Source organism: Varanus komodoensis, unplaced genomic scaffold, assembly GCF_004798865.1.
Source record: "Varanus komodoensis strain SLA01 unplaced genomic scaffold, ASM479886v1 scaffold5, whole genome shotgun sequence".
Lineage (NCBI taxonomy): Eukaryota > Metazoa > Chordata > Lepidosauria > Squamata > Varanidae > Varanus > Varanus komodoensis.
The window spans coordinates 37,438,661-37,448,726 of NW_025336087.1; the positions used below are offsets into that span (position 1 = coordinate 37,438,661).

The following is a 10,066-nucleotide window of genomic DNA, read 5'->3' on the forward strand; positions in this document are numbered from 1 at the left end:
CCAATAGCAACACTCTGGAAGCCATTCTAGGGCTTACAGGCCCTCTCTCAGAAACAGACAAGCAGACAGTAATTCACATGGCACTTTTACAAAAACCTTCAAACGAGATTGTGAGTGGCGAAGTGTAACTGTGCTCTGCAAAAGAAAACGGATAGGAAGCTTTTAGAGCTTTTCTTCCATAGCCCACAGTTTCATTCCAGCTGGGTGTTGAAGTGCTATATTCGTCCTTTTAGTCATAGGCATACTGGAGATGGAATAAGTGGTATAAATCTAATTTAATAGTACCGCTCAACATTATGCCTTGCATTATTTTCTGATTGGTTTAAAACTAGTGGAGTAACATTTATGTAAAAGTTCATAAAACCTAGGTTGAATAAACTCTGGGATTGTGGGTGAGCAGCATTTTTCATAACTGTCTCTCCCATATTCTTTGCAGTGCTCCATCACCTGCGGCAAAGGCATGCAGTCCCGAGTCATCCAGTGCATGCACAAGATCACAGGACGGCATGGCAATGAGTGCTTCTCCTCTGAAAAGCCTGCCGCCTACAGACCTTGCCACCTGCAGCCCTGCAACGAAAAGATTAATGTGAACACAATCACATCGCCTAGGTTAGGTAGGTGATTGTGGTTTCATGTAGCAATATTCCCCTTCTTGGCCTGTTTGCATGCGTTGTGTGGTGTTTTCTCTTAACTTTTCCAGGACCAAATACGTATGACCACTGGCTTCTTTATACCTCATTTCTTTCCTTGGGAGAAAAATGTTAGGTCTGTATTTCAGATCCATTTCACGCAACCAGTCCATAGACTTGATATAACTCTATCTATGCCCACTATTTGAGTTCTTGAAAGTTACATGGGAAGGAGGTAGAGTCTGCACTTTCCGGGGCCGTGGAGGGAGATTAATTGTATGTTTTATGTTTTAATTAAACATGGGCTACTTTTTCAAATATAATGATTCCACTTCTCTGGAATGCATCTTGTCTAAATTTTCCAGAGTTCTTACCTAAAGCTAAAGGTCATGCCACAATAAATTGGTTACATTGAAATCCAATGGATAGATACTCCCCTTCTGTTTAATAGTTCGTATTTCCTAGTAAGCTGCTTAGGGTTGTTTCTAAGTGCCAGAACGCCGTTTGATGTCTCTAATTCCTAAACTGAATGTGCCTTAAATGTACAAGTGATGAGAGACTTTCATACCATACATCCGTATGGATGAACATCAGTTTTTACACCCCGGAAATGCAGTTAGGGGCCTTTAAAACACCCAGGTATGCACATGTGCTGGTATCACTGATTGGTTTCGCATCATTTTGCAGCTGCCTTAACATTCAAGTGCCTGGGAGACCAGTGGCCGGTATACTGCAGAGTGATACGAGAGAAGAACCTCTGCCAGGACATGAGATGGTATCAGCGTTGCTGTGAGACATGCAGGGACTTTTACGCGCAGAAGATGCAACAGAAGAGTTGACCCCTGGCAGGCAGGCGGGCTGGCTGGCGGGCTGGCTTTCAGCAATTTGCAGTCACATTATTTATAAACTCACACACAAGCACGCTTCTTCAGACCAAATATTATCAGATTACATATAATTTAATCAAATTAATTTATTTTTGCCTGCCAATACATGTTTTATTTTGGTTAAATAGCTTTTTTGGGGGTGGGGGGAATTCTCAGAGTTTCCATGGTTAATTTTTATATGAATTATTTTGGATACATTTATCAGAATTTTTTAAAAATTACTATTTTAAATGTTTATATGCATTAGGGTAATCTGTTTCTCTCCTACCCCCAAGCCCCAAATGAGAAATAATTAGCACAATACTGTACATGGTTAAGTTTGTAGTCCTGATCACTTGAAGTTAATGGGAATTAAATACACTTAACTGCCCACTGCATTGTGCCAGATGAAAAGCCATCATGTTACCCTGAATTTAATTTTTATTTAGATGAATAGTTTTGCTGTATACAGAAGTGAAGTCCACTTTGTTTTATTGTGATTTTTTGGTGCTCAGAGTCAGATTGACTTCAGATATTTTTGCAACAGGTTTTGGGGTGAGTTAAGCTAACAACATTGAACAAGTGATATTACAGAATGTATTGGGAAATCAATTCTTATCTTACTAAGGGCTGTAGCAGACATTCAGAACTGTTCCCATGGGTGCATTTGCATGGCAAATGTAACATTTGACCTAGAACATCTCTGGACATAGCCTCAGCTTCCCAGGATCCATTTTCATAACCATGCAGCACATTTTTCAGCCAATGTAATCATGGGGATCCATTCTGAAAGCTGTGGCCAGTCTGTATAAACAGATTGTGACTTAGTCCATGTTCTCTGTATGAATGCACCCTGGAGATGGTTGGGACACCTCATGTTTGTAGGATTTCTTCATGCCCTTAGAAACATACTGTAGGAAATGATCTACTGTAACTTATAAACTTTTATGAACAAAAAATGGAACAAAATGGCAAAGTAGGGATTTTAATCATGTGCATGAACATATACTTGAACACAAGTATTGAATCAATTAAACACTGTAAAGATTTACACTGAATCTCTGTTGCACTGTTTGATGTAGTGTAGAGAAACACCGTTCTAGAGCTTGTAACATCCTACGAAAGAAGTCTGTACTGTTTGAACATGGCATTTGCTATTAAGTATTTCCATGCCTAGCTCTCTGTGCTCATGTGTATCCTCTTGGAGCTTGACCAGTGAGGAGAAACCAAATGCTCACCATGAATTGGGCTAAATTTTCAGGTTTAAAAAAGTTTTAGAAGATAATTTTGTAGTAAATTGCTTCTTTGTTTTTTTTAAAGATCTTTATAAAGATACAGTTTTACAGTTATGTGAAACGTGAACAAAACATTTTCCTTGTGAGAAAATATTGTACATGAGTCACTTGATTTTTACATCTTCAATAAATATATATATTATATATAAACTCTTTTTCCTGTATTCTTGTGTTGGTGCTTTTCTATTGACAATAGAAACAGAATGGAGAAAACAAGATATTTAGAATGTAATAATAATTGGCATTTACTAAGATTGGTAGTAAGATTACTACTGGCCTGGTATTATTCTGACTTGCGGTGTCTATCCAAGATCCTTGCAATTTCCAGCCCTGTTCATTTTTCATAGAGGTACCGAGAAGTACACCTGCCTGCAGAACCTCTTATGCCATTGAATTTAGGGTAGCTTCATTTTCTTAGATCCTATAAAACCATCAACATGCTCGATTAATTTAAAAAGTAGTATAGGACCTGAATTGTCAGCTTTTTACATAATAAAAGAACCACTTTCATTTTGTTTTCTCCCACAGTAGAACAGTTGCTCATTGATTTAATTTTATTTGCTTGTAACATTTCTGTTAATGAGGAATTCTTCCAGTTATGCAGCAGAAACCAAGAATGTTGGATATATTTATACTTGAAGGAACATGATTGCACTTTTCAAGCAACTAACAGGTTGTCATACAGAAGAGAACCAGAACCTAGTCTCTCTCATCCAAACTGCAGGACATAAAAATAAAAAAGACAGATTTTGGTGGAACATCAGAAAAAAGGACATTGGAGCATCACATAGTGAAACCAGTTTCTGAGTGAGGCAGTGGGCTCCGTGTTGCTTTCAAGCAGGGCATTCAAATGGGGGACAAAACCGCCATCTCTGAATGCCTTAAAATGAGTCCCTGCACCAAGCCTTGGGCTGTTTTCAATGGCCTAAATTGTCCCTTCCATTTCTGGATTCTTGGTTGTACCTTTGATACTTGTTATGATTAAACAAATATCTGGTCACTCCGCCCATTAATCACCATGGTGAAATGGAAAGGTTTCCATCCCATCTCATCCCAACACCACTGCCCCAACCGTATGCTCTAAAACTATACATGTAGAGCCATTGAAGTGTTCTGGCATTCCTTTAAAATATTAATTAAAGAGATAGAAAGGACCCGCAGCAGACAATATAGAATGTGTGCTGAGCTATGCCAGATCCAGTGGCTCAGTACACATGTCGAAACTATGACCCCTAAATAGGCAGAACAGTAGCACTAAGGAAACCAGTGTCAGAAGAAAGTTGGTTGCAAATCTGCTTATAGCCTATATCAGCAATGACTGATGTGTACCAGGAGACATCTGTCTGGAAATGCTTTCTGAGTTTTGAGAGTAGTTGTGACACCAATGCAACCATCTGTGGAATATTCAGGAAAACCCATGGAAGAGGAATAGTGACTTGCCAACTGAAAATACTTTCAGGAATCTACCAAAAGCACCCAGAAAGGTCCCCAAAGGGTGCAATCCCGTCCAAGCTTAGACAGAAAGGAAGGCCTACAACTCCAAGCAAAGTCACAGCAGTGTAATCATGTACCCATTTACTAGGGGGTGGGGAAATCCTGCTGCATTCAGTGGTACTTCCAAACAGATTGTGTGATAAAGACTGAAGCCACACTGTTTCATTCCATGCTCAACCTGGCAACCCCAGGCCTGATCCAGACAGAAAAGTCCTATTCAAGTGGTTAATTGGCCTATGAGCCCTCTCCTTTTATTTGCGGTGACTTTGCATGCTCCACCCCACATAAAGAACTGTCCCTCGAGATTCCTTTAGCTCAGATGTGGGAATGCCAGGGTGAACCTATTTATCATATCAGATAAGACTATTTTCAGTGGACACACAAAATACTGCATTAGCAATAGAATTAGAAGTAAAAACAAGCCAAAAACTGAATGTCACATTGCAAATCACAGTGACATTTTTATGCCTGCTTCCTTTCATATTCATTGATCAAATTTAATGCTTTTAAATTGTCTTAAAACAACCTCCTTTGTAATGCCACTTTTGCTGCTGCTGCTCTGCATTCAAAGACACAGGCAGGCAGTTATTGACAAGTCACATTTAATGGGTACATTTATAGTTGTCCTTGCAATTCAAACTTGCTTTTGAAAACACAAACCAACCCTTTAAGGGGAAGAACAGAGTTAATCCTTTTCATGTGCAGACAATGGGAAATGAGCCTGCCTGACATTAAACAGGATCAACTGCAGTTTCACATAAGAGAAAGGCAATATCCTTGCTCACTGCATTAATTATACAAGAAGAGGGAAGTTGCTCTGTTGTGCAGCAACTGGCTTTCTTTAAGATATCCGGGAAAGATGGATCTTTCCGTATTGCCAAACAACAACCATCCGGATAAATTCCTTCAACTAGATGTAAAGTCCTTAGCAAAAACCTCTGCCTTTTTGCAAACCTGGCTGGCCAATTTTCCAGAGGCGCATTTTCCTGGTGCACAGCAGTGGCACAACAGAGTCTATTCACAAGTAAGTAGTCTTGCGTACTGAATTTGCTTCTATGTGAATTTGTTCCAGTCTGTAGTTTGCCATGTCCTGACATCCAGTCATTCTGTTGCTGTACCTGCTGCAGAGAAAGCCTGCGCAGTGTAAAACTCTGCATCCTGTCTTAATAGCTCCCAAGAGGATTCTTATGCTTTGTATTACTCCTTTGCTTTTGGCTAATTAGTATTTATTAGCTGCACCTATGAAGGTATGAGACATATTTCTACATTACATTAGAATCAGTCTCACAGGCAAACATATATCTATGAAAAGGCAGGGAAATGGGCCACTTGGATAAGAAGGTTATCCACTGTTAGCTAGTTGCTGCCACTTCAAAATAATCACCAGTATGGATGAATTAGAACCTATCAGAAAGGAGAAAACTTGAACGGTACAGATGTTCTGAATGCCATCTCAGCAGAACTGTATGAACACTTAGGTTGCATTTGCAAAGCTCTTTGGCCGGCAGTATTCAAGACTTGAGGCACATGGTAGCTGCTGGAGAAGTCTGTGTGTGCCAGCTGTCTCCCACTGCAAGCCAGGTGGGCACATCCCCTGTTATTCAGCTTTCAGCATCCCTTTCCAAAGCAAGCCACTGTGACGAATCCTGCACATGGTGGCAAGACTGGCCTGCGATGTGCTGGGCCCATTCATGAAGTGCTATTCCTCTGCGGTCCCACATTCTGAGCACGTAAAAGCAAAGCACATGCAGGCCAATCTATATCCAACTTTGGTTTTATGTACTTTTCAAGTAAAGGCATTTAGGGATATTTCCCTCCAACAGGTGTTTTTGGCAGACCATCAAGGTGGTCATCAACTGCATCTTTCACATTAGCTTTTTTCTAGTCATTCCCAGCCCAAATAAACAAGTGCCTGTCCATCTGTCTTAGAGTGGTGTGTGATAGCCTCTCAAAATACTTCACCCTATTTGTGAGCAGAGAAACTGGAGGGACAATTTCACCAGATTCTTCAGGGACAGCAGAAACTCTCCACAACGACTGTCCCATTTGCCATGCTGTGTGAACTCTGTCATGATCAGTCATTGCAATTTATCATGGTTGACAACCATAGTAAGGTACAATGGTCTGCTCAACAAATACTTCTTGTGGCATCCAGACCTGACCAGTACAACCCATCATGGTAGAAAGCCCAAAACAAGGCAGCTGCTTGTGGAGACTGGCAGTTGCCACCCCTGCCAAGTGGCTAGCCAAAGAGAACCGCTCACAGCTGAGCGGTCCCGGGCTAGGGAAGTGAGGTCCAATTGATTGCCCACCCCTGCCCGCACCTGAGAGCTTTCCTTTCTGCACTGCTGCCAAGCTGATTCCCCCCTCCATTCCTGAGAGTGATCAGGTACCCTCTCTGCTCCAGAGGTCTCCTGATCAGCTCTCCTATTCTCTTGGCTGTGCTTCAGGGCATGAGCCCTATTTGACAGCCAAGGTGGGCTAAACTTGGGTTGTGATCATAGAGAGGTGTCTCACTTCTCTCCTGGGATACTGGAGGAATGAGAGGGAAGGTGAGCGGTGAGCAGTGGCGGGGTGGGAGGGGAGAAGAGAGCAACCAGGAGGAGCCGGGTCATCACTTGGCTCATCCTGGCCACTTGACACTTCAGGGATTCATTGTGATGATTTACCCCAATTGAGTTGCCGGGACATGAAAATCTCAAATGTCCAAAGTGGCCTTTTATTTCGAGGGGCCTTCTATTTCTTTTCTGGGAAAAATATCTTTTGAGAAGTTTTGGCTCAGCTCTAGTTGTCATTCTGAAGAATTCAGCACCTTTCCATGCTCTTCCAAATGCTAAATTTCTGAGTGGTGACTGGAGAGACATTTTGTCCCTATGGGGTGCAGTGTTGGGTCCAGTTCCAGAGAAGAGGTGGAACAAGTATTATGCTGAAATCTAAACTTCAATTTCCTGAACATTTTGCTTCTCCCTCCCATGACAGAGGCCTCTACTTTTCTATCTCATTCAGGGGCATTTTATAATTTATTTTGAAATTCTTTTGATGGTGTTTTTGACCTTCCCTAGATCACTGTGAGGCGGTCAATGGCACTATGGTTGTGGGTTTCCTTCTGTTCCTTTTCTTTCAATTGCTCTGCCTGCACTCCCTGATCTGAAAAGGCCACGTGTGCGGGGGGAGAATTACCCCACCATGACATCCCTTGGGCTTTAGTTGAAGTGTGGGGAACCAAGATGGCGTTAGGGAGATGGAGGGATGAGTGTCGCTGCTCTCCTGCACATTTCTTGGCCACCTTGTAAGTAAGGTAAGCACAGGAATTCTGAAGCAAAAGTATGAGAATTTATCTGAAATATCTTCTCATTTAGAAAAGCAATTATATTCCATCACATTAGTTTATAATGATCAAAAAAAGAGAACACATTTTCAGTGCTGCACTTTTATCCATCCTCTGTCTGTCTTTCTCTATTTTTTCTCCAAAAATTCAGGGAGTTTTCTTCTGTTAAAGAAGAGGAATAAAGTATTGTCCAATCCAATAAAATAACTTAAAAAGCCATGAGACCTATGAAGAAAACTCCACCACTCTGCTACACTTTAAACTTACAGAGTATTCTGGCAGAATATATTATTAAAATGAAATAGGAACACTTTCCTTAGTGGATAGAATACATTCTGATAGCAGTGAATCATCTAGCCTGAGCCTAGGTAAGCTTATTGATTGATTTCAGTAAGATGTGGTTCAAACTAAATATACTTAGTTTGCAGCCTTACTTTTTAACGCCCTCTAAAAATAAGGAAAACCTGAATAGATTACAAATTCCAGGTATTAAAACAAACACGATGTACCATGGGTAGAGCAAATGGTTGATGAATAGCATGTTTTGTTTTAGGGCAAAGGGCTAATGAGGTTAAGGGTTAGTTAATACCGGAATAGGAGGGGTTGCGTGTTCCTTTTCAGAAGAGATGTGAGTGACCTCCCGGTTCCTGAAGTCATTAAACCTTAAGAGTAACCTAAATTCTCTGCTCTGGAATTCATTTTATTTTAGCAAATAGTTGCCTCTTAGGGCTTGCCGTCTCTCTGTTGTGTATGTGAGTCTGTCAGGCCTTTTACTGGGAGGCAGTTCAGATTAATGTGCCCATTCCTTTTAAGTGCTTAGAAGGGGGCTTCCTTCACCTAGACATGTTTTCATTTGTTTCCAGAATATTCAGAGCCAGTGCAACCAGTTACTTGCCTTTCAGACCAACTGTTTTCCTTTCAGTTTTGTTTATCTGCTTTGGGCAGTCTGTTCTTTCTCCCTGCTGTCTCATTTCATTGGCAATTGGAGGGTAAAATAATCCTTCAAGAAACCTACACTCTGTTGGCGTTGTTTGCACTACCTACCAGAGGGACACGGTCTTCCCTTTCTTTGCTTCAACACACACATTGGCAGCTTGGCCCCGATCCAGGTCGGCACACAGGCGAACAGCAGTTGGGGCAGTTGATCTGCTAGCAACACAATCAGCCCCCTGATTCGCTATCTGGTGGTAAGTCGACCTTCGAGCATATGGCCGCGATCTGGACAGGGCTGATTATAGCGCTTTCCCCTAGAAACATTTTACAATCTTTATTCGTGCACATGAAACCTTAAAGCAGCAAGCTGTTCTTATCCTAATGTTCCAGATGGAAGAAACGGAATCAGAAAGACACGGATTTTGCTTAAGGCTACCCAATGAATTTACCACTCAAACCGGATTTGCACCAGGCTCTCACGTCTGCACCACAATATCGCAGTGTTGTAATTGGAAGGCTTTTGGCTCTTAGGAGTAAAATAAGAATCAGGATAAAGAAAATGCTTAACAGATGTGAAGTATAATGTTCTGGCTCTTTCCTGGCACAGAGCCATAAAAAGATGGCTGTTCTTCCTTCCAGAATCTGCCTTTTATCCTTCCAGGCTCTTCATTAATCCTGGTATTCTGAATTACTGTCTTAGGTAAAGGAATGAATTTGTCACAATCGCCATATGTACCATCAGGAACAGATACATTTATTGCCCAAGACAAACTTTCACAGTTATGCAGTGTTACACATCCCAAAATGATTCCTTTTCTAAGCAACCCTAAACAACACATTTATGCTGTATATTGGCTCTTCCAGGTATCAATCTTCTGTACGACATCACAATAACCAGAAGAAAGATTTTCACAATGACTCAGTTTGGGTTCTTCTCTGTCGTTCTCTCCTTCAGGCTTGTGGTTGCTGCTTTGCTTTACTTGTGGAGTTTGGAACAGAGTTAATCTGGTTTTGCACTGTTTCTGTGTTTTTCCCAGCTCCTCATAGTTTGGTCATTTCTTGGTTCTTGTGCTGACTTTTCTGCCTCCAAGAGGGTTGAAACGCCTCTCCTAGGCTTAGTTACTCCCAGTTAAGAGCTAGAAGGCATTATCTGCCGGTATTTTGGTACCGGCCCCTTTGCCTTCAGCACCACCCTCCACCAGAACAGGGTCCCAGGATCATTTCCAAAACTGAATCCAGCCCTTGGGCACAAAAAGCGGCTCAGCATCACTCCTTTTAATGTGCAGTCAGTAGCTCCTCAGGCATTTTCACCAGACACATCAAGAAAGGCCTGTGCTCTATTCATAAGCTATGGCTCTTCCCCACTTACTATATTCCCCAGAAACAGCCACAAATAATCCCAAGTGCACCTGTGGAAGCTCCGGAAAAACAATGCAAACAAGCAACCACTTTAACTCTGTGTGCAGTGATATGGCTCAACATGAGCAAATGAGCAGGACCAAAATACAAGGGAAATGGCAA

General features: G+C 41.6%; 2 protein-coding genes across 8 annotated transcripts in view; both read left to right on the top strand.

Moving 5' to 3' along the window:
- ADAMTS19 (ADAM metallopeptidase with thrombospondin type 1 motif 19) overlaps nt 1–1,548 on the top strand; it is a 106,457-nt gene extending 104,909 nt beyond the window's left edge. For all 7 annotated transcript variants that reach the window (XM_044446853.1, XM_044446855.1, XM_044446857.1 and 4 more), the window contains 2 exons: nt 437–614; nt 1,317–1,548. In XM_044446853.1, coding sequence (XP_044302788.1) covers nt 437–614; nt 1,317–1,468 — 330 coding nt within the window. In that variant the 3' untranslated portion in view covers nt 1,469–1,548. The remainder of the gene's footprint in view (nt 1–436; nt 615–1,316) is intronic.
- A 3,595-nt stretch (nt 1,549–5,143) lies between these two features.
- The window catches only part of MINAR2 (membrane integral NOTCH2 associated receptor 2), a 12,800-nt gene continuing 7,877 nt past the window's right edge, over nt 5,144–10,066 (top strand). The window contains exon 1 of the mRNA XM_044446169.1: nt 5,144–5,308. Coding sequence (XP_044302104.1) covers nt 5,144–5,308 — 165 coding nt within the window. The remainder of the gene's footprint in view (nt 5,309–10,066) is intronic.